Source organism: Lissotriton vulgaris, chromosome 2_1 (assembly GCF_964263255.1).
Source record: "Lissotriton vulgaris chromosome 2_1, aLisVul1.2, whole genome shotgun sequence".
NCBI lineage: Eukaryota > Metazoa > Chordata > Amphibia > Caudata > Salamandridae > Lissotriton > Lissotriton vulgaris.
Window position 1 is genome coordinate 532,230,829 of NC_141687.1, and position 25,623 is coordinate 532,256,451.

Sequence of the window (25,623 nt, forward strand, 5' to 3'; positions counted from 1 at the left end):
ATTTTTCCTTGTTCCTCTTCCTGCTCCTTTCCCGTCTGCCTGTTTTTCCCTCTCTTGCTCTCAGGAAGGGTCTGATGAGGAAAAATGAGGGCCGGTCCCCAAAAATGAATGCTGGTGGGCAGTGCCTATGGAGTCCCCCACTCTAGCAGGTTAAGCAGGAGCTGCCACTGGGCAAGATTAGATGGGGGACTGGTTCCCACTAAAATGCTAATAAGTTGCTTATGGGCCTCTTTGGTCTGTAGTTCAGCAGACAAAATGCACATAAATAGCGCTGCTGGGGAATGCCATGTCTGATGGGTGCTGCCTTGGACCAACATGCACAGTGACAGAAACAATAAGAGATGGAAATAGTGGTAAAACACAAGAAGAGGAACCAAAAAAAACATAAGTAAGAGAGAATGGTGAGAAAGAAAAAGTAGGGAGAAAAATGATTGGTAGAAAGAAGAAAGGGAGGAGGAAATGAATAAGGTATGGTGCAGGGTAAAATATTAAATGCATGGAAGAGCGAAAGGATGGATAGATTGAAGGGTAAAACGTTGGAGGGAAAAGTGAAAGGATGAACATGTGAATGGATGAAGAGAAGAATGAACAGATGTAGAAGAATGGATGAAAGTGTGAAAGGTTGGATGGATCAATTAATATATTGATGAGTGAAAGGATTTATATAAACATGAATTAATGAACGGATGGATGGAAAAAAGTGTTGTTAGTTGGACGAGTGGATGGAAAGGTGAAGGAATGGAAGTATTAATTATTAGATGGAAGAGTGGATGGATGGATGTATAGATAGATGGACGGAATGAGGATGAAATAGAAGAAGAGATTCCTCTAAGGAGGGTCGGGTTTCCTGCATTGCATGGTGCGTGTGATTATAGGTTGGTTCATTTGGGGGTATTTTCATTTTCTGGCTATGCCTTTGCTGGAAACCTTCACTGACATCACCGGCTCAAATTTGGCCTTAAATGACTGGTGTTCTTTTGAAAGTTAGAACGTATCTGTGTGTTTTTTAAACTTATAAAAATGTATTTTTATTATTATTAATAAAACGTATGCCGCAGCTCGTTTTCAAGCCCCTTTTCGCTTAGTGCAATTTCAGATGTGGATATGAGAGCTAATTTGTTGCGCTTTTTTTATTAGCAATTCCCTTCCCAGGTATAGCGCATCTTATTTGCAAGAGGCCACTGAAACAAAACATTTTTAAACAAGAGTGGAAGGGGAAATATAGACCATGACTCCTCGGAGCTGCATACATTACTTTGAATTTTCTTTGGATCATTCAGCACATCATTATTTAGGTGACTGAGTGGAGATAAAGATGAGACAGGTGCAGCCAGGGACTGAGAGCTCCACTGTCTTTATACATGATCTATCCTTTTACTTCTACTTTTGAAAGCATTAGTATAATCAAAACAGCCATAAAGAACCCTATGGCGATTTGGTGGCTATAAAAATATGTCATTAATGTAAATACTCTCTGAACTAAGCCACGTGCAATAATCATTCTCTGAAATGGTGCGAGAGAAAAATGTTTTATGAAATGCATCACTGTGAATGCTGCTCAAAGCTCATTCTTTACGGAGTAAGTGCCGGGTCCAGAGTTCGGTAGAGGGTTGAATCTGGCAAATAGAGGTTTGTTGCGTGGATAAATGGCTGCCGGGTCAATTACCTAACAGAATCTTCCCAACCGTCTGTAGATTACGAATGGGACATCAGAAACTGATTGCAGAAGTAAGAGTCCTGCATTTAGATACTCAGCTTTCTCTTTTCACAGATTGATTTGATCCTCTGCAAATCTCCCTGTGTTTCCTTGTCTTTGCCTGGCACAATCAGGAGCCCCAAAAACAGGTGGTATCCCACTTTGAAACACTAAATAGAAACCTACTTCCGTTTGCTTAAATAAATGTCGAGTTGGTTAAAAAGATGTATCATATTCAGCGTCCCAAGTTCAGAGATTTGTGGGTGTTAGGGTAGGGGAGAAAGTGTTCGCCTCCTGTCATTGGGATCGACAGGCAGCATCGTACCAATTGCCCCATGACTCTGGATCAGTGTAAATTGCTAGCTAGACCATCTTTAAACCATCTACAAGATGACAGAAAGCAGGCATGACTAAGAAAGTTCAAGTGCATTGTCCCAAAGTCAGACAAAATTGTGAAGAAGAATGAGTTGGGACAGCACTTAAGGCTCCTGGCTCCAAATCTAGGGTTTCGACTGGCAGCTAACAGCTCGAGCTAGCATGGGGGACTGGATTGCGCCCATTGCAGGAGTTATGGACAGAACATGTGAAGGATGTAGAATATAAGGGCAAAAAAAACTTCACAAATAGAGGGGGAAAAAATACAAGCTCAGTATTGGGATCCGCTTTTAGTAGATCTGCCCCTAACAATGTTATGGTGAGTAAAGAAAATGAAATAACACCAGAATGTGCACGGGAAAGAAAAACACCAACACGTGTTTATCCACAGACCCCACCATCTCCTATTGCAAATGATGCAGAATTGCAGATTTCCACCAAAGAATGCCCCTTTTTTGCTTCAATGTTGTCGGGGGTGGGATTCTATTTTTGACATGGGATGAAATCACAGACCTTGCCCTGAAGGACCAACTTGTCCAGCGCTCTGACATGAGTTTTTGTCCTGGAGGAACACCACGTGGAATGTTTGCAGTATCTGTATCTTGCACGAAGCTTGTTGCATCCTGTGGAGTTAAAACGCTAAATTCAGCAGTGTCAAACAATGACACCCCAGAAGAGCACAATATATTCAAAATGCACAGGCCTTATATTTCCACTGCAAAAAAAGATACAGACTTCGAGCCGCTGCAAAATGTATCAATATTCTATGCAAAATTTGGTATAAAATGGCAAGTGCTACTTATTTGAGATATGTGCAGGACTGTGCAAGACTGTTTTAAGAAGTGCCCCAGACTTACACCAATCTGCAAGATAACCAAGGCAGGGCTGAAGAAAACCAACAGCTTAACAGCGTCTTGAGTTTTCAATTTTGAATTTGATGTCAATTTTTTGGCAGTGTTGACATTTTTAAATACATACCTCATAAAATTATACCCATCCAGCCACCACAGAGGAAGCCATTTAACAAAAAAAAAAATAACCATGGCTAAACATAGAAAATAAATAGGAATCCAAAAATAAGTCACCACACCCTGAGAGTGCAGGCCGCCCATCAGGAAAAAGGCAAAACAGCAACTCACCCTGAAGTGGTTTTTTAATACGTTTGCACAAGTCCGCATTTCTTTTGTTTTTTAATGAACTCGTTTCACAGTCTGTACTTTGAGACGGAAAAAAGGTCTCTGATCCATGCAAGTGTAATTACATATTTATATATAGTATATGTCATATATACTCGTTTATATATACATATTGTACTATATATATGGCGTCCTTCATTGGTTCCAGAGGTCTCTGCAGTCTGTGACTTTTTTCACTAAATGTCCACTCTGTAAGTGCAAGATGAAAAATAAAGAACTGCATTTTCCCGAGGGGGGTATGTTTTTTCCTAGTCAAATGCAAGAGTAACACTTCTGTGTCTTTGTCAAGGCATTATCCAGCCCAGCCGTGATAAATCACCACAGTCCACTGGCCTTTTTGTGCGCCTAAAAAACATTGACTTCCTTTCTTACCCTAAAATGACTTTTTTTTTTTACAAAAACAATATTAATAATCATGGTTGGCCCCAAAAGTACTGCTGTCGCGTTATCTCTGGTCGGCCTCAGAGGGTGTGGCCTGGCTTTTGTCAGGGTGTTCCTCACTGGGTACCACCGAGTACATTTCCTCAGAGCCCTCTTCGCTCTCATTCTCCTCGGACTCCATCAGCAGTTCATCATCCTTGTACTCAGCCACATCCACAGCGGTGCCTTGGTGCTCTTTCAGTTTACCGTGATGCTTGACGTGGTAGCGTTGGTTCTGGAAGAACTTGATGATGGTATGCTTGGGTAGGTCCAACTGAGCGGACAGGGTGTGGATCGCTTCCTGGTCTGGGTAGAGGCCCACATCATGGATAAAGCTCTGCAGGATGGCCAGAGCTTCCAGGGAGATCTTGGTCCGGGAGCGGGGCTTTTTGGCGAGGCTGTCATCGGCAGGCGTTGGCTGGGGTGGTGCCTCTTCCCGTGGCGGTGTGGTCTCCTTGGCTGGCTGCGACTGTTGTGGATGATGAACCTTCAGAAAAAAAAGGAAAGATTTTGAGTCTACCAACAAAGGAAAATTAATCCACCTAAGAATAATGGTCATCACATTTAATAAAATATCAGTTACCACTAAACCAAAAAATATATATGTATTTATTGTAGGAGGTCCAAAACTAAAGATTACTTTTATGATCAACTACAGGCTTCGGCTCAGAAAGCTGAATCTAGAAGCAATTTCCGCTAAATACCAGCTCCAACAAGACAAGGGGTTCATCAGCAATAGGCTCTAGCTAAAGAGGGGTTTCATTAAGAGGAAGGCTACAGATAATAAATGATGTAATTAAGTCATAGGTTCCTAGTTATTACTTATTTTCTTTACGGAGGCTGCAGATAAATACAAGGTAATTAAAGGGATTATAGAGCTAACAACTAGTTAGATTAACGCTCTCCGGATAGATATCAGTTTTATTAAAGGTATAGGAACAGTTTCAGCGTACGGTACCTACAGGTATAGGTGCACTCCACTTGATGTTAGTTTCAGAGAGTGAGTCTTCTGCTAAAGACACATTACATTAAAGGGAACCTCCAGCTAAAGAAAGGTTAGGCTTCAGGTACAGAAGCCTAACGGGCATTAGCCAAAGTGCATCTAACCTGAAGAGAGCTACCGGCCTATATTCTTGCAATAGGATTTACACAATGTATGTCTGCATTACGAGAAGCCTCTTAATGCCAATGTGGCCAGTAACAACAGTTAGCAGCCCCTTCGGAATTATAATGTTTTCCCTTTCACACTGAGATTTCAGATGATGAAAACAGTCAAAATCTCCCAGTGAAATTATAGGGGCACATGAGGAAGAATTATCATGGGAATTTGGACCCACAATTAATGATTCCTCCATTATTCTGCATTTCTTAGTGATCTCTGAGGGTCCAACTCAAAATGAGCCGAAATGTCCCCATCTTGGAGTTAACAAAACCACTGGTATTGGTAACTCAGGGGGTGGGGAACAGCCAGCCCATGTTCCATGGCACTCATAAGAAGGGCATGTGTGTGGAAATAACTATTTTCTATCTAATGCCCCTGTGCGAACGCTTTCAGGGAGTACCATAAGCAAAGAAATTGGACACCCGGCCACTGAAATCTGCTATTGTGCTCATTATGTAACAAGTAATTTGGGCGAAAATATTATTTGTGTTATTATCAGCAGATTATTCCCTCCCCCCCTTTGAACTCTCATGTCTAGTTTTGCTATTCAATCAGTATTAGTGCTGAACAGATACCTAAGGCAATACAAGACAACTATGTTTAGGTTTGAAGGGCAGTCACCCCTATATAAAAGATGTTCTGTGGCAATTGCCAACAATATGTATCTAATAGGGCAAAACCTGTTTGATGACAAGTAAATAGGTTTGACATTGGCCCCAGCCTTTCGGCTCTCCCAGTGCTTGTTCTGTCATGGTTTTTGCAAAACGTTATTTCTAAGAAAGATGCAGACTCTAGTCAACCCAAAAAAACATTGGCTAAAAGCAAACATATTTTTGAGAGTTTTAAAACAGCACAAATTGCTGTTGTAGTTCCTGGCAATTTAAGGGAATTGGTTTGCATGTGTATACTCCTTGTGATAGGACATAATGTTATGTCATGTTATGATGATTTGTAGAGCACACGGCTGCCCCATCAAAGGGGCGTCCCGGTGCTGAAAACAGAGAACTGCGCAACTTATAACAAATAAGACAACTTATAACGGAGGTAAGAGGCATGTTTTCACAGCTTTGCGGAAAGGCAGATAGGACTTTATATAGCGGATGGAAATGGGGCGCGCATAATTCCATCTGTTACAGTGAAGATATGGTAATGGCTGAAGTGGGCTGACCCATTGCCCCATTCTGTAAGCCAAAGTGAGAGTAAGAAAAACGACAAGGACCTAATAACAGACCAATGGATGGAGAGGCCTGCCTAAAAGTCTTTATAGCTATAGCCTGCATATCATTTTATTTAGGTTAAGGGTTTGCTAACACCTGGTCTAACAAGCAATGGCAGAGCCATTAGGCCTGAGGGTGGCTACCAGCCCCTTTTGCTTTTCTCGGTGCTTTGTCGGTTTGACATGATTTTTGTAGAGCTTTATTGTTGGAAAAGGTGCCTGGCCCACGTCAAACTAAAATAAGAAATCGGTTTAAAGCAAAATATTTTGCTCACAAACAGGACACATGGACATTGTAACCCCTGGCACCTAAGGGAGCTACTTTTTGTGTGGATGTACTCCTTGTGAAAGGGCTGATTTCTGTCAGTCACAGTAAAGTTAGTCAACAGTTGAAGTCGACTGACTTTCTGCCACATGCTGCATGCTGTAATGGGCATAAGAAAAACATGAATGACACAATAACAAGCCAATGTATGAGGCCTAAAGCCACGATAAGAAGCACATTATGCAAATAATGACTGACCTAAAAATTGTATGATAAATACAAACAAGGCCTTGTGAGGAAGGATGATTTCCAAGAAAAGATTTGTTTTTCTTTTTCGAAGAAATGAGGTAGTACTGCTTCTTCGACATTAGCACTTTGTATCCCTCAGTCGCCAAGAAAATGCACACACCTAGAAAACCTCCTTGCCGTGCCTGCCGCACTCTTATTTATCTGAGAAACAAGCATGAATTATTAACAAATCAAAAGGTGCCTACGCTGTGGGAAGGGATATAAAACATTTTGAACATATTTAGAAGTCGACCTTTTGATTTCAAAATCCTGGGCTTGTCACCACCTGGGAATGTCGCTTTTGAAGCCCTGAAGGCTTTGGAAGTGCCACTTAAAATCATCCCCGGATCAGAAAGGCGCGGGTTATAATGATATCTGGAAACGTTCTCCGCAACTTGGGCTGAATACAGTATTTATGAGGGCTGAGAAAAAACACATTCTGCTGGAAAATAAAGCTTCACAGAACTGCTGGGGAAGGGAGCAGGAAAAACACAATTCTCATCGCCTTACAAATGACAGACCAGTGCCTTACAGGCCAGCAGGCTGCACACAGAGGAATGCGCTTCAGTTTTCTTTTTACCGGAAGCGGGTTTCTTCTTTTGACCCTTCATTCCTTTAGTGGCAGCACTTCACCGCCACCGCACCGTATCGAAAGGCAACTTGTCGCAGCCGAAGTCACAAGAGTTTACGCGCCTGCTACAGTGGGTGAGATTTGTTACCAAGCAGAAAAACCCCACAAGCCACCGCGATTGCCGCTGATGGCATGAGTGCCGCGCCCAAAACACACCCAGTGGCACTGTGCTTCTCGGTGCATATTGCGTATTGGGGGAATTTTACCCAGTCTGACTCGGGCTGCCTAATGTGTGGCATGAACTAAGCCTTGCAGCACAAGCAATTTACCCGGCCTAGGAGCAAATGCCCCAGAGGGGCAGAGTTCAGGGCCTAGGCAGGCAGTTGGGGAAGATGGAGGGAGTCAAGGGACATAGAGAAGTGTGAGGCGTAAGGTATCAGAATGTTTTGTTTTATGCGGGTGCTAGTGAATTCACAGCAGTTTTTTTTTTAAATTGGAGTTTTTCACCTTTACTACATATGACATATAACATGTAAACTTCGCAGTCCTTGGTGTTACAAGGCCCTCAGCCTTTGGCGCTCGGCCGCTGGGTTACTTAGAGCTTTGTTACATATTACAGCGCTACCTTGTTTCTCTGGCTTGCAACATTTAACACTAAACATATAGGGCCTCATTTATGAAAAGTGACGCATTGCTGCGTGAAAACGGCAATGCGTTACTTTTCACTGCGCCCTCCTTGCGACACCAATGATGCGTCATATTTACAGTATGACGCATCTCGTGGTGACCATGTTCCCCCGGGTAAGAGATCTTTTATCCTATTTTACTTTCAGGTTTCCCTGCCCTAACATTTTTTTTTTTGGTCCCTTGGTTTTATTTGGGGTAGTGGGCGAAATATATGGGGAAATACCCACAGCAGACAACCTAGGTATATTCGAGATGCGAGAGTATTCATCTTCAAGATTAATAGTACCCTCAATTAAACCAGTATCCGGAATATCTTCATTATTTGGACTAGGCACTTCGCTTATATGAGCCTGATCGCCTAACATGATGCTTGACCCCATAGAAAGGCGTCTCTTGGTACGATCAATTTTTTCTGTGAGGACACTAACAGCTTTTACCAACTAGCTATCTATAGTGTTACAGGCATTTTCTAACAGTGGTTTTGCTCGTCTTCTTGCCATAGTTGGCACCTATCAGCACTCCTTCCACAGTATGGGGTTCAACTCAACCAAAAAGCAAAAGTATACAAATACCAATAAACCTTACCCCAAAAACAAAATGTACAAGTCTTTGTAATATAGTACAGTGTTCAGGGGCAGATAGTAATTCCCACAGAACAATTGTTGCCCAGCCCGGCCTCCTCCGGCCTCTGACGGCCTAAGACGGCCCGCCCTTGTCCCGTGCTTCTTCCGGCGCCGCCCGCGCGCGTCCCGCATTGCGTGAGGGCCGGGCCAGCTTTGAATGCCTCCGGCGCCCTCTGGTGACGAAATCCACAAGCGCCTCGTGCAGCCCCCTGGGAGTTGTAGGCTCCGGGGCTGCGGGCGCGGTTAGGGGCTGGCCGTTCCCCTCACGGCGGCGATGGAGCTGTGGGAGACTAGGGCTGCCGAAAAAGAAGTGCTGTGGGCAGCCGTTCCATCACGGCTTGGGTTTAAAGTATCAGCGCGTCCCGCGCTGCGTGAGGGCCAGGCTGGATTTGAATGCCTCCGGCGCCCTATGGTGACGAATTCCCCTCACGGCTTGGGTTTAAAGTATCAGCGCGTATCAGTATATGACGCATCATGGCGCAAGGAGTTACAGATACGTCAGTATTTCTGACGTATCTGTATGGCGCAAAAGTGACTCATTGCTGGAGTGTGTCACAAAAGTGACTGTGAAAGGGCCTGCGTCAGTCTTACGCCTGCTGTGAGGTAGACGTAAGAAATTTATGTATATGTGTCCTAGAAGTGGCGCAGTGAAAACTTATAGATTTCACTGCGTCACTTCCATGACCCTTTCTTACGTCAAAACGCCCCCCCCCCCCTGCGTACATTATACCTGGCGCAGGTATAATGTGGCACAGATGTTTACAAAGTGACGCATCTACCTAGATGCGTCACTTTGTAAATATGGCGCAACAAGGCGCATTTTTCACACCACTGGTGCGTCACAAAAAGTGACGCACCGGTGGCGTAAAAGTGACGCACAGCCTCATAAGTGAGGCCCATAGTTTGCGGTGCTTGTTCTAGATTTTGGCAGTGCGACACATTGGCATTTCTGAATATGCAGGAATGTGTTCCAAACATTAGTGACTACTTGCACTTGCTGTCCTTTTTGATTGTTACCGTTCTGTTTGATAAACATGTTTTAATGCATAACTGCTGCTGTCACAGTCTTGAAGATAAATGGTGCTGCAAAAACACTGTTAATTAAACAACAGGGGGTGGTGATGGACAGAGTTTCTGAATTAAGCAGAATACTCTCACCCAGTCAAGAGATCAGGGCTTAATCCAACACCGTTTTTTAGCTCACTGCACCATCCCAACTCAGAACCTGGCTATATGCAAATTAGTCTGTCCCTGGCCCAGTGTATCATGGGAACAGGGCAAACCAAACTACCAAGCCAATTCTTTCACTGGGAAGGAAACAAGCTACCGGGGACCGGTTTCTGGCATTTCAGCCGTCTTCGGCCCGGCTTGCTTGAATCCTGATGGTGCAATGAGCAAGGGACTCACGTCTGAGTATACCCTTCCACGCTTATGGTGGACAAAATAATTAAACAACAGGGGGTGGTGATGGACAGAGTTTCTGAATTAAGCAGAATACTCTCACCCAGTCAAGAGATCAGGGCTTAATCCAACACCGTTTTTTAGCTCACTGCACCATCCCAGCTCAGAACCTGGCTATATGCAAATGAGTCTGTCCCTGGCCCAGTGTATCATGGGAACAGGGCAAACCAAACTACCAAGCCAATTCTTTCACTGGGAAGGAAACAAGCTACCGGGGACCGGTTTCTGGCATTTCAGCCGTCTTCGGCCCGGCTTGCTTGAATCCTGATGGTGCAATGAGCAAGGGACTCACGTCTGAGTATACCCTTCCACGCTTATGGTGGACAAAATAATTAAACAACAGGGGGTGGTGATGGACAGAGTTTCTGAATTAAGCAGAATACTCTCACCCAGTCAAGAGATCAGGGCTTAATCCAACACCGTTTTTTAGCTCACTGCACCATCCCAGCTCAGAACCTGGCTATATGCAAATTAGTCTGTCCCTGGCCCAGTGTATCATGGGAACAGGGCAAACCAAACTACCAAGCCAATTCTTTCACTGGGAAGGAAACAAGCTACCGGGGACCGGTTTCTGGCATTTCAGCCGTCTTCGGCCCGGCTTGCTTGAATCCTGATGGTGCAATGAGCAAGGGACTCACGTCTGAGTATACCCTTCCACGCTTATGGTGGACAAAATAATTAAACAACAGGGGGTGGTGATGGACAGAGTTTCTGAATTAAGCGGAATACTCTCACCCAGTCAAGAGATCAGGGCTTAATCCAACACCGTTTTTTAGCTCACTGCACCATCCCAGCTCAGAACCTGGCTATATGCAAATTAGTCTGTCCCTGGCCCAGTGTATCATGGGAACAGGGCAAACCAAACTACCAAGCCAATTCTTTCACTGGGAAGGAAACAAGCTACCGGGGACCGGTTTCTGGCATTTCAGCCGTCTTCGGCCCGGCTTGCTTGAATCCTGATGGTGCAATGAGCAAGGGACTCACGTCTGAGTATACCCTTCCACGCTTATGGTGGACAAAATAATTAAACAACAGGGGGTGGTGATGGACAGAGTTTCTGAATTAAGCAGAATACTCTCACCCAGTCAAGAGATCAGGGCTTAATCCAACACCGTTTTTTAGCTCACTGCACCATCCCAGCTCAGAACCTGGCTATATGCAAATTAGTCTGTCCCTGGCCCAGTGTATCATGGGAACAGGGCAAACCAAACTACCAAGCCAATTCTTTCACTGGGAAGGAAACAAGCTACCGGGGACCGGTTTCTGGCATTTCAGCCGTCTTCGGCCCGGCTTGCTTGAATCCTGATGGTGCAATGAGCAAGGGACTCACGTCTGAGTATACCCTTCCACGCTTATGGTGGACAAAATAATTAAACAACAGGGGGTGGTGATGGACAGAGTTTCTGAATTAAGCAGAACACTCTCACCCAGTCAAGAGATCAGGGCTTAATCCAACACCGTTTTTTAGCTCACTGCACCATCCCAGCTCAGAACCTGGCTATATGCAAATTAGTCTGTCCCTGGCCCAGTGTATCATGGGAACAGGGCAAACCAAACTACCAAGCCAATTCTTTCACTGGGAAGGAAACAAGCTACCGGGGACCGGTTTCTGGCATTTCAGCCATCTTCGGCCCGGCTTGCTTGAATCCTGATGGTGCAATGAGCAAGGGACTCACGTCTGGGTATACCCTTCCACGCTTATGGTGGACAAAATAATTAAACAACAGGGGGTGGTGATGGACAGAGTTTCTGAATTAAGCAGAATACTCTCACCCAGTCAAGAGATCAGGGCTTAATCAAACACCGTTTTTTAGCACACTGCACCATCCCAGCTCAGAACTCTGTCCATCACCACCCCTTGTTGTTAAATATTTTGTCCACCCTAAGCGTGGAAGGGTATACTCAGATGTGAGTCTCTTGCTCATTGCACCATCAGGATTCAAGCAAGCCGGGCCGAAGACGGCTGAAATGCCAGAAACCGGTCCCCGGTAGCTTGTTTCCTTCCCAGTGAAAGAATTGGCTTGGTAGTTTGGTTTGCCCTGTTCCCATGATGCACTGGGCCAGGGACAGACTAATTTGCATATAGCCAGGTTCTGTAGCTGGGATGGTGCAGTGAGCTAAACAACGGTGTTGGATTAAGCCCTGATCTCTTGACTGGGTGAGAGTATTCTGCTTAATTCAGAAACTCTGTCCATCACCACCCCCTGTTGTTTAATTATTTGCAAAAACACTGTTAGCCATGACCAATTCCCTACTCCTCATTTTATCAACCTTGGTAAGATTTAATATAAAGACCTGAGTCAGGATCATTTAGTTCTGAACCGGTAAATTGAGCACTTTTCTCTGCAGCAGGTGCATTTACCCTATCTAAGCGACCAGGGGAAGGTGCCACGGTGAATCCAGGTGATTTTTGCATTTTCACATTGAGAAACCCTGTTGATTATTCTAAAGTTTCAAATTATCAACTATTTTTTTGCAAGTTGCGAAAGCATGACTAGTGAAAATGGGCCTGGTTGAGGCTATAAGGGTATAATGACGTGCTCAGAAGGGTATCCACTTCTATCCAAGCTATCTATCTTTCTCTGGGGCAATTTGGACTCCCACACAATATTTCCTCTCAATTGAGGGGAAAGAGAATGTCTGAGAATAGTCCGTCTTCCAATGCTCTTGATATGTTTTCTTTTACCTGATGTAACTTGTAACTGGAGTAATTTTGTAGATCTGCATGTAAAGCGCTCTGATACCCCTTGGTCTAGCCAGCTCTATATAAAACTCAAATAAATAAAAATAAATAAATATATATTGAATTAATAATTAACTGTTGTTGGGGTCATCTCTAAATTACCCAGACAGCGTCACCTTGTGGCAGACTGTCACAATAGCCATAGACAATTAAGTGCAAGTGTCGAGCACCGGAAACCACTGTCTCAAATTAAGCACTAAGAATAGATTGTTACAATAGAACAACATATAATTCTTTGCCAATAAAGGGAGTAGCCGCTTTGAGAAGTAATTGTCGGGTGTAGATGTTCATTCTGTGAAAACTAAATGAATTGCTCTTGTCCAATTAGTAATCTTGCGTCTTATCTGCAAGTGCCTGAAATTGAAGCTTGACTGCAAGTTACAAGGTCGATATTTGTCTTCACTTTGTAAAACTTGCCTGCTCATGATGCCATGCAAATTAAATGAACCGCTAATTAGACTACAATTTCTTGTTAATCCTATGCAGTCATAATTTTAAACTATACCTTTTGATTTTTGATGACCGATGGATGAGAATCTTCTGCACCTACACAGTACATTGCAGTCCTTCCAATTTCTCCTACAATGCTTTGCCATATTAAAGTTTGACCCAGAACCTTTTCCTAACTATTATTGACTGAAGTCACTTGAGTTCTGTGATATTGCATCTCCTGGAGTTCGTCTCTCCTCCCCTTTCAAATTCTTTTTTAAACTTCCCTCCTCTGGGGATTTCAGTTTCCTCTTCCATCGAAGTATGGGTGGAACCTTTAAAGTCAAGGAGCATCATTGGAGTCTTTCCTGACACCCTTTCAAGGCATCTATGATGCATACATACTGACTCTAGCATTATTATTCCAGCTCTAGACCAGCCAACTAACAAGGTGTCACCACATGTCACATGGTATTGGCTCCGTTCACACAGTCAAGAGCCGATATCACACAGTAGAAGGAAACGTGAGCTGGAAACACCTGCAATTAGTAGGTTGCCGATGACCATCAAGGGTTTTGAAAACACCCAAGACATTGGCAGTAGCCTCAGCAAGCTCTTGTTTTTTTTGGGCGTGGGAGACACTTGGTGGCACTTGGTGGGGGGTAGAAGTGCCTCTCAGGCAGTTCTGGGCATGAAGTCCTGCCTCATCTAAGGCCCGCCTACCCCTCACACTATAAACATTTTTTTAAAGTTGGTAGGGCTGCAACCTCTTGATATACGAAATGTGTTCTCAGTTGTGGTGTGGTTTGAAATGAGGTTGTGTGACAAGTGAGGTGATACTGATAACTCAAACATCATGAAAACAAATCTATCTGTTAATTTCAGTCATTTGGGTGTAGGCAGATTGTTAGAAATGGCGTCTCTAGTTGTCAGTGTTTTTTACCCGTCCAAGTAGGGACCCTTAACCTAATCAGTGTAAGGGAGTCACCCTGCTAACGCCCCTGGTAGCTTTGCACAAACAGTCAGGGTAACGTAAGAGGCAATGTGTAAAGCTTTTGTACATATATACACAGTAACACAGTAAACATACTATAAAAGGAGTTTTCATCAGTTTAGAAAAATAGCCAATATTTATCTAAATAAACTAGTACCATTTGAATCACCAGCCCTGGCACAATCAGTGATCTTTATTAGGGACCTACTGGTAAAACAAATATGCTAATCATGGATAACCAATCACAATAACAATTTATATACAGAGAGCATATGCACTCTAGCACTGATCAGCAGTGGTAAAGTGCCCAGAGTCCTATAGCCAACAACCAGAGGTCAGGAAAAATAAAGGAGGAAGAAGCAAAAAGTTTGGGGACAACCATGCAAAAAGGGCAATTTCCAACATTAATGTTCCGTCCCAGGTCACCAGATGACTCTAGGTCCCCAGGCACACCAGATTGCAGTATAGTTTCTCTTTATGAAAGCCACTTCAGACCAGAACTTAACAGCAATTAGTTAAGTCAAGGTGAACCAGGACAAGAACTTCCACAATGAACATGATTGTTAAATGAAAATACAAGACTGAAAAATAGTAGCCCTGATGACATAGATCACATGTCAAGTGGCAACTTAAACAAAACACCTTTCCTGTATTCTGGTTGTTGCGCTATGAAACACCCTGGGGTGATCCTATCAGATGGACTTAGATGGGTTTCACAATATGATAGGGCCATGGTGAGATCAAGAGGAATATTGGGGTACACAGGACTCAGTTTAACCAGCAGAGAAATCAAGTGTGTCATCACTGCACGCATCAATAGAGGGTACGCTGGAGCATCGTTCAATTTTGAAGGCCTCAAATGAGTAAACCAGTGGAGAAACCATGAAGAAAGTAATGAAAGTCACTGTGAAAACTGGAGACCACACAAGTAGTGTAGGTTGAACTGCCACCAAAATGAGCCTGTCCAATATAACCCTAATCATGCAGGGGTCTCTAACCGTTCTGTACTGAGGAATACTTATGTTCAATTAAACGCATTGAGAGCTACTAATACATAATAGAAATCATTGAGGGAGCAGCAGTACATAAGAGCAGTACATAACAGTACAAAATGGAACCAAAGAGAAATATACAGGAGCATACAAATTAGCAAGAGACTGGAGAGAATGTGGCTTATGGCTAGAGTGGTTGACCTCAAAGCTGTAGAACCGGGTTCGAGTCTCAGCAGTGACGCTCAACATCCAGTGATTCTGGGGAAATCACTTAGTCTCCTTGTACCTAACAGAATGACTGTGTCGGTCTGTAATACAACCGGTGCTCATGTAAAATACTCAGTCGAGTTTGTGATATATAAAACAAACAAAAAAAATAACAACAAATAAATCGGGTGCTGCACTATGCAATGTGCCCGCCCCGTCATGCGAAGGAGGACTGCCAGTCAACCTGTTCCAGTCAACCAGTGCCGTCCCATCTGCCCATCGTCGCAGCACCATCAAGTCTGTCAACAATCGTGCCCCAACAGATTCCGATCCCAATAGCTGTCCTTCCCTCCCACCATGTACCTATCCTAGTACCTCAGTGAATCCGACCACCTTCCTGAGTAAGTACACCCAACAGGATCATCCCAATGACCCATAGCTGGCAGCCTAGCCCTGCTCCTCAACAGAATGAAGAATGAGATCATGTGGCTCAGAATTCTAGGTGGTCTGATGGGATGAGTGCCTCCTAGGGGTACAAAAATGTGAGCTTACCTGACGTAAAAAGGGCTCCCACAGCTCCTCAAACACATGTAAACGAGCATGCAGCTTATAGACTCTCTATTTGTGGACAACCAGAATAAAATCGTGAACCATTTCTGTGGGGTGGGTACGAGGGGAGAATGCCAATGACAGAGGATACATATTTTGGCCACCATGAGGGCTGTTGGCAGCCATCTTCGCCAAATGGGTGGAGTCGTCCTCTAAATCTGTAAAATCATGTAACAGAGCCATCTTGGAAGAGTCCCGGAGGGGGCCGTATCTAGTGGAGTGAAGGGTCTGCCACACATAACGCCAATAAGGGACCAGAGCAGGACTAGACCATAAAACAAGAAACACTCAGCAGAGGTGCAGTGCCAGCAGGTAGCCACCAGTATTAGCTGGGCTCTGCAAAGTTTGAACGGTCTCCAGCACCAGTTATACAGAACCTTGAAACAGGAGAATTTCAGGCATTCTTCCCAAAGAAATCCGTCATGGTAGTCTAAGACCTCCTTCCGGTCCACGTCTGTATATTCCACGCCCAGTCGTTCCTGCCAGCGGAACCGAGAGGAGTTACGTGTTTCATGGGAATAGACACTGTCAATGAGGATTTGGTACAGATTAGAGACAAGCCCCCTTGATAAACCCCACAGTCTGAGGTAGTCCAAGTTTGAGGAGTTGAGGAGATGGATAGGATGCTGCTCCAAAAGACCCATAAGACAGTGTCCCAATTGCCACTGGCAGAGTTGTGATTGAGGTAGCAGGAACGTTGATTTGAGTCCCTCAAATGGACAAAAGGAGTCCCCATCCAAAAGGTCCCCACCCGTCCTAATCCCCAATCCTCCCAGGGGGCCCAGGTAAACAGACGCCCAGCAATAGCCACACCCTCATTGAACCACAATGATGCCCCCTTATGGACTGCATGATGAATGCCCCGTAGTCAATGTGCCTCCTTCCACTTCCCCCATGTTGTATCCCTCAGGGTAAGGGGGCATTGGGGTGATCATGAAGCCTGAGTATTATACAAGAGAACCAAACCCTGTCTGCAGGGGCCAAGAATTAAGCCATCTAGGAAAGATGATGCATGCGCATGTCAAGTAGATGGAGCCCTCCCACCCAGGTATCTATGTGCAGTCTCACGGGCTTGAGCGAAGGTTTCCTGCCCACCTAGAAAAACAACTTGATGAGCTTGTCTAAAGGCGCAGAGCCAGTGTGCTGGGATCAGAAGTGGTTATATAAGGAAAAACAACGGTTCCTGTGGATTGATAAGATACCTTTGTAAAAAAGGAGGCAAAATTGCAATATTTTAGAGGGTACCTCAATGACAGAGGGCAAAAGAAACACTAACACAGGAGAATTCATGTAACATTTTTATACATTTTTGTACAAAAAGCAATATAAACATAATTTGAAAGTCAAAAAACATTAGTGCATTGTGTCCCAACTGAGAACGAGAACTCAAAGTTAAGTGACAGTGTGAATTTCTATATACAAGGTTTCCACAATTTTTTAAGTCGACCATTAACAAGAATAATCTCTATGTAGACTGCAGCAATATGAAATGACATGCACTGTGTAATGGTTCGCTTCTTCTGTGTGTCGATGGCGTTTCAACCCTATAGTCAGTGTAGGGTCTTTTCAGGACTATCGATAAAGGGACAGCTAATAAATAAAATACAAGGCATTAGGCCCATATACCGGCACAAATGCGAGCAATATGTGAAAGTCCTGATAGAAAACATATATAGTTACTTCCATGCTTGTAATAGGTACAGGCTATGTTAATCATAAAGTCACATAGTATAGATGCTTGTCAGCGGACGGCTGGTTCTATTTCCACATATTGAGGTAAGATCCTTAATTTTAAACATCACATCCGATTGAGTCTTGTATTTTGAGTGAGTTTTCTAACCGCATTATTCTCCTTCCTCACATATCAGTACCCAGACGGGTTCTCATGTGAGTAACTTCTTTTCTTCTATTTTTCCACGTGTGGCACACAATTCACCAGTCTGCCCAGTAACATGCTCAGGTACCTTCTTATTAGATGACCTTTTCATATATTTCTCGCATTTGTGCCGTTATATGGGCCTAATGCCTTGTATTTTCTTCATTAGATGTCCCTTCATCGTTAGTCCTGAAGAGACCCTACACTGACTATAGGGTCGAAACGCCGTCGACACACAGAAGAAGCGAACCATTACAGAACGCATGTCATTGCATATTGCTGCTGTCTATATAGGGATGATTCTTGTTAATGGTCGACTTAAAAAAATTGTGGAAACCTTGTATATATGAAATTCACACTGTCACTTAACTTTGGGTTCCCGTTCTCAGTTGGGACACAATGGACTAATATTTTTTGAGTTTCAAATTATGTTTATATTGCGTTTGGTCCAAAAATGTATTAAAATGTTACATGAATTTTCCCGTGTTAGTGTTTTTTTCCTCCTCTGTCATTGAGTTACCCTCTAAAATATTGCAATGTTGCCTCCTTTATTACAAAGGTATCGTATCAATCCACAGGAACCATTGTTTTTCTTATATAACTATTACCCTGGTTCCATAGTGAGTAGGGTTCCCCTGTTTTCCTTCCTGGGATCAAAAGTGGTCATTGAGTTACCCTCTAAAATATTGCAATGTTGCCTCCTTTATTACAAAGGTATCGTATCAATCCACAGGAACCATTGTTTTTCTTATATAACTATTACCCTGGTTCCATAGTGAGTAGGGTTCCCCTGTTTTCCTTCCTGGGATCAAAAGTGGTAGCATGCCAAAAATATAATTCAATCAGGGGGCCTTGACCATTTTAATAATCTGGACTCTCCCCCACTGGGAGGCCTGTAGGGCAGACCACCGGATAAAGTTCTGTTCCATTCATACCAGAAGGGGCTGCATGCTGTCCTGCATTACATCAAGAAAACCCAAAATGATCAAAAGGCCCAGTTATTGCAAGTCCTTTGCATTCAATGTGAAACCATACATCGCCAAGGAGGGGCAGGCTGTCACATTGTGACAATGGAAGCACCTCCTTCTTGGTTCAGTCGATCCTGTACTCCAAGAATACTGAGAAATTGTCAATCAAGGAAATAAGATGTGGAGCAGTAGTCCACGGATCGCCCAAGGTCAGCAGTATGGCGTCAGCATAAAGTAGGATCTTGCATTTGCTCGCTAGGGTATCAATGCATCGGATAAGAGTGGACTGTCTAATGGCAGCCACCAAGGGCTCTAAAACCAACAAAAACAGAAGGGAGAGCGGGCATCTTTGCCTCATCACACGCAGGATGGGGAAAGTACGAGACAAATGGCCTCTGCAGTCAATCTGCACTTTGGGGGATGTGTAAAGCCATTTGACCTTGGCCATGAACTTGGGGCCCAGTCCTGCCTTGTCCAGTGTATGGAATAGATATACCCACTCCACCCTATTGAACGCCTTCTCAGAGTCCAAAGGCAGAAAGAGATTATTGTCCCCATTATTACAGACATGACAGAGGACGTTGGCCAAGAGGAGCATGTGGTTACGGGAGGAATAGCCTGACATTAAGCCCACCTGGGTATTGTGAATACATTTTGGGAGAATCTATTTGAGTTGAGTCGCTATGACCTTCATAAGCACCTTCTTATCCGCATTAAGAAGCAAGATAGTTCTTTAGCTCACATAACAAATAGGGTATTTATTAGGTTTTAAGATGAGACCTTGTTGTACTTCAGGAAGGTGCTGGACATCTAGGAATACAAACGTGCATGCATTGCATGAGGCTTTGTATGTTTGAAGCAGAATAAACTTTCATGTAGAGTTGTGTATCATTGGCATACTGGTGAATGTTGATAATATTATCAGTGAGCAGAGCACCAATAGGCTCCATGTGGAGGTTGAAGATGACAGCAGACAGTATAAAACCTTGGGTGACTGCAGTTGATATGTTGGGGCTTAGAGATGCTCTTAAGCTCAAGCTCTGTTTTTTCAAGCAGTTAAATTAAAACCAGCAACAAAAATGCCCCAAGTAAAAAAACAACTTTCTTTTTATTCTTCTTCTGGTGTTCTATTCTCAGAATATGTAGATAGTAGATTGAAGACCCCCTTTGGTTTGCTGGTGCATACCCTGCATGGCTTTTCCTTCTGTAGCTCGACACTTAACCAGAAAAGATGAAGTTCTGCCAACCTACAAAATGGTGAGAACGGACAGTAAACAATATAAAAGCCTTGAGAAAGTCCTGCTATTCAGGAGAAAGGCCAATTGTTTAAAGCCTAATTATGTATTTTGATTGATGTCCAAAAACCATGCAAGGATCACGAGCAAACAAAAATCTTTAAGGCTTCTAACTCTCTTAATTTTAAGATCATAAGGAAAGTGTGACTATTAAGAGACTCGTTTCCCTCTATTAAGTAGTTTTTACATGCAAGCTGCGAGGCAGGAAAAAGTGCCTTTCAGATCTCAATGATGCTGTACTGTGGTAATAAACTAATTTGTCCATGAAATTCACATGAGAAAAGTGTTCCTTACTGGCTCAAAGATTGCAGGTTGCAATAACTACAAATGGAAACAACTCGCCTACAAATGAAAAGGCCTCTTCAATGTGGTTTTACCTTACTGCTCAAAATTAACCCCTGTAATACTGATTTGTTTTTATAAACTTTTGTTAAAACAATATAATCAATGCAAATTTATCTCAGCTAATGCTAATAGCTTTTTCGGACTATCACTCTGCCTAAGTGAGGCTTATTTTCATTATGAAATGACCATGTCTGAGTGTTGCCAGGGTTACTTTTTCGTTCACGTCTTTCAGATCTACATACAGTAATCAGAACATGTTGCCCCATGGCTCGCGCCAACTATGCTACCGAATCTCTTCCTGATCTGGAGTTGGGAGTCATGCTCAACTCTGGCCAAAAAACGATAGGCTTATTAGCCTCCCCAACCCCATAATGCCCCTCCCTATTCCCCCACAAACCCTTTGCATCATAATCTAATCTCTGATAAGGTGAGTCCCTCCTCTATTACTTCAGCTGCTCCTACCAGAATATTTGAAACACATGATGTAAGCTGACTACCACAGATAGGACGTGTGGCGACCTAAATCGCATAGCTGTGCTTTGGAGACCACAATAAGAAGCAGCTGGGCACCATGTGCAAAATATCATAGCGGGCGCCTGCAGGCGAGGAAGTCAGATATTGCTTGATTAGCTCAAGGAAAGTGCATAATGTGGTGTATCATTGCGGAGGGATCCGGATTACCTGCGATGGGCGGAGGCGCAGCACATTGTACAAAATGTACTTCTCGAGGAGGTGGAAAGCTGGTGGCCCCGTTTTGCTTTGTAGGAACTGGGCCCCATTCTGAGACACTTCTAAAATATTCTAGCAATCAATGGTATATTTAAAGCATATTGGTCAACTAATGAGATTTATTATATATGAGAACATCTCTTAAAACATCAAAAAGTAGGAAGTCTCCTTCCAATGCAGGTTGAACAGCCAGTGTGGCGCTTGTAAGTGACCACAGCAGTGGGGAGTGGCCCAAGACATCAAACGGGGGCATCGGCTGTACTGGAGCAGCCTATTGAGCATTACACTACACAGCAGAACTGATGCATAAAGAGGTGTTGGATCTGGTAGCTGGACTTTGGCTCCTTCCTAAACCACTTTGTGCACTCAGCATCGTTATGTGGCACACTGTACGATTACTTCAATCTGGACCAATTTTAGTTGCTGATAACGTCATGGATCAATTTCGATGTGGATCCTCTACCTCTCAACAGCCGGGACCGGTGGTGGGAGTACCTGCCGGGCGGTGATGTGGGGAGGGGGAGGGGCAGGGTTGGGGGTAGTAATGTATGGATTACGAAGTTTAACAGGTAAGTAAACATAAATAAATAAAACAAATGTCGTTGCACGAACTGCATCGAATTTGGTGATGCAGTGCACGCAACTAAATTTGTTTTATTTATTTATATGTTTACTTACCTGTTAAACTCTGTAATCCATACATTACTACCCCCCACCCTGCCCCTCCCCACATCACCGCCCGGCAGGTACTCCCACCACCGGCCGCGGCTGCCTCTAAATCAGGGTTAGACTGTTTTGTATCTGAGCGAGGATCTGCGTGCCTGTGTGTGTGCATGCGTGCTTGCGCGCAGGGCTATAAGTGGGCCGGGTCTCACCGGGTCTGAGCGCCGGCTGTTTTTTTAAAGGGGCCTCGAAACGGGTCTCTATCGGGCTCTGTTTTGTGCACTGGCACAGACGGTCCGTTTTTTTCCGGACTGCAGTGACAACAGACACATTGATGTGCGCCTGCTCACACTGCTCTTCTCACTAGTGGAGAAGTTATAGCATGACATCATGCCAGGTGAGCCTTTTAAGAGGCGGGAAATCCTTTAAAGAGAGTCATTTTCTCTCTAGATTTCCCTTCTGTTTTAGAAACGCAGGAGCAGCAACATCGTCGTGGTGTCAGCAGGGCTTTTAGTGGAAGCTTTCTCAATATTATATACAAGCCATAGTTGTTGCTTATTTATCTTATGCAACTAACAACCATCGACAAAGCCAATAGTCCTGCCTTGTTGTATTATGATTTACTTGTATCATATATCTGGATGCATTGACAGAAACAGCAAAATACAAGTCGGGCTGTGCACTATGCTAAGCACAGATTGTAAGCTTGTGTGTTTTAAGCCACGCCCTTAATTGCATTGGCCACGCCCCCTTGAGAGACTCCACAGTTTTCTCATCCCACTTAAAGCCCTATGTGCGCTTGTGTGCGTGCGTGCGTGTGTGTGTACACATAGTGGGATTTCTCGCTCCAATCAGGACCTATTTAACCATTCCCATCCACCTTTTTGTGCGATATGATTTCATCTCAATGCTCGCATTTAAGATCACGCAGCAGACTATGAGACTAAAGTTTAATTAGAATTTGTGTTGCATTTGAGCTGGGACTTTTACGAAAACATATCTCACTATGCTGTAGTGTGCATCTTGTCTTTAAGGCTGCCAGTGCCTTTCTTAGTATGTTAATATGTAACAATTATTTTATAAGGGTTGTAGAATATCTGCAAAGTTTGCTTTTGCTAACTTTGGAGAATTACTTTTGAACTTTGCAAAGTTCACCAGAAGCAAAAGTTCTGTAAAGGTACATATTGAAGGAGCAAAAGACTAGGCCTGGGCTGGGCAAAATGTAAATTATACCAGCTTCTTGCGCGAAATTTCAGGAATCTCACATTATGCTTGTTAAGCTAAATTCTGCCATCATGCCATGTTGCGTAATTACATGCCATTCACGTTAAAATCTATCAATGTGTCAATCACTGTAAAAATATACCACAAACACACATGAACAACAGTAAACGCGATATAGTCATCATCACAATATGCATCCACATGTCAAAAACGTGTCTAAAATATAGTGCCAAACGATGGGTTTTTATTTTACTTAATTATGCACAAATTTTTGTCATTTAGCCAAAATGTTGCATAATATAGTGAAAGCACATTACGGGAATTGCATACAACACAAGACCTTCAAACGCTCAAAGGAGACGCTTTTACTGTCATAAAAGATTTTAGGTTTAAATCTTTTTATTGGTATACAGTGCAGTACCACCTAAAACCAAAAGCCAGTGGACATAGCAAAGGAATTTGTATTTTCAGAAACAAACAATTCCAAGGAAAAAAAAAGAAATCACTGGCCCATTTTCCAACAAAACAAGTCCCACTCCCCCACCCCTAAAGCCATACCTCTCACGACACGATCTTAATCATAATGCCCATTTCCACTTCGGTGTACCCCTCTAGTGAGCATCATATGAACCCCAATCGCCGTATTCAGCTCGCTGGGGTCGGAAAGCATACCTATGCAGTAGCACTCAAAGACATGAGTCGGAGCATCCTTAGATATTTGGGGCATGTGAGTTCTCTATAGACCCGTTGGAGGAAAGTTAGACAAGGTCCCCAAGAATTTTCAAAGACAGCCTCCTTTGCGTCTAGAGTTGCAGATATCTCTTCCATTCCCAACAGGTTCCTGAGGTGGGACAACCATGCCCCATAGTTAGGGACTGCACCCTTACCCCAAAGCGCCACAATGGCCTGCCATGCTGCCTCCAGAGCTAAAGCCATTGCTCTACCTTGATGTGAACATAGTGGAAATTTGAGTGCATTCGGCAGTCCCAGTAGGGTGTAGGCTGGAATGGGGGTTGTCTGTCTGAAAGATAGTGTTAATGCTGTAAAGGACTACTGTTCAGTATGTCCTAAAATTTGGGCAGTTCCACAAGAGGTGGGCGGCGACAGTACCCGGCAAAATACATCCTCTCCCACACCAATGAGGCTTTATTGGGTCCTACGGGTGGATCTGGTTGGGAGTGTAATTCCAATAATGTGTGAACATAATCATGGATTCCCATTCAGTGACACAGGACGCTGTTGTGTGGATGCAATATATCCTTCTATTCCTTGTCTGTAAGTGTGTGTTCCAGCTCGGGTTCCCATCTTTTATGGGCAGCCATTTATGGCTGTGGGGTCACTTACAGGAGTAGTTTACAGAAATGAAGTTCTTATCCTCGCTTTTAGTGACGAGCCATTTCTCAAAAGGGGTTAGCGGACAGGCCGCCAGCTCTCATATGCCAGGTCGGGTCACCCAATGGAATATTTACAGATAATGCTCCCTCTAGAATGCCATAGTGTCTCTGTAGTTGTTTAAAGGACTGCAGGCCATCTTGATCATGGAAGTCTCTGATACGTTTACAATTTACAAGCAGGGCACTTGTTACACTCTCTGGCTGGTGAGAAATCGGGATTGCTAATATAGGGGTCATCAGGGAGGGCATAGATGTCAAGGTCAGTTGGATTGTGGCACCATCCCACGCTAGGAAGGTGGGCCATGGACGGAAGAGCTATATACAACCCAGGGCCTATGCCTTTTGGGCAACCAGGGGATCTTCCACACATGGATGCTTGGCACTGATTGGTCCATAAAGCATCAGCCTTTCTTGGAAGACATGCAGAACAATCAACAATATATTGCATCTGAGTGGCCATGTAGAAGTAGCGGATGTTAAGGACTCCCAGTCCACCATCGGATGGAAGGACACATTTGTGTCCACCTTGGTGTGAGGGATTTCTTTCCCTTCCAAATAAAACCCTCTAGAAAGCATTGCATCACGAGCAGCACATCAGGAGGTGGCTGCAGAGGAAGCAACTGCATGACCTTCAGTATTTTCGGCAGGAGGATCATCTTGATCGCTGACAAGTGCCATAAGTATGGAAGCTTCCCATCCGCCAGCTTTGCATGGCTTTTTGGGGCAAGCTTAGGAGGTCAGTGTAATTCTGGCTTGCTCTGCGTTAGACTGTTGAACACAGTTTGATGCCCAGGTAGGTAAAGTGACCCCATTAATATCTGAAAAAGTATAGCTAGCTATAATATTTCCCACATGTCTGCCTTAAGGGCGTCCTATAGGTTAGTTAGTTGAGAGACTGATCCCATATTGTCCATGGTCCATTGTGCCAGACATCAGTGTGCCGCCTGACCTCCCTCCAGCCCGGCCCCCATAAGCTAGAACATGATGGCCATAATCAGTGATCCTGACCCTCCATCCAGGGGTACCAAGCCAGAGGCCATAATCTCACTGTCCAGCCTCCTTTTCATCCATCTGCAACTTTTTCAGGAACGTTTGTCATTATTTCTGGATCTCCTCCTCTGATGGGTTCCCTGTTGATGTCTTCTGTGGCTTTCTGGTCCACTGACCGGTTCGCCAGGTCCTCTAGGTGTGCCTG

General features: G+C 43.9%; 1 protein-coding gene across 1 annotated transcript in view; it reads right to left on the minus strand.

Annotated features, from left to right (window-relative positions):
- Positions 1 to 3,213: 3,213 nt before the first annotated feature.
- Positions 3,214 to 25,623, minus strand: part of SATB2 (SATB homeobox 2) — a 340,208-nt gene continuing 317,798 nt past the window's right edge. Inside the window, exon 12 of the mRNA XM_086958615.1 lies at positions 3,214 to 4,174. Coding sequence (XP_086814741.1) covers positions 3,713 to 4,174 — 462 coding nt within the window. The 3' untranslated portion in view covers positions 3,214 to 3,712. The remainder of the gene's footprint in view (positions 4,175 to 25,623) is intronic.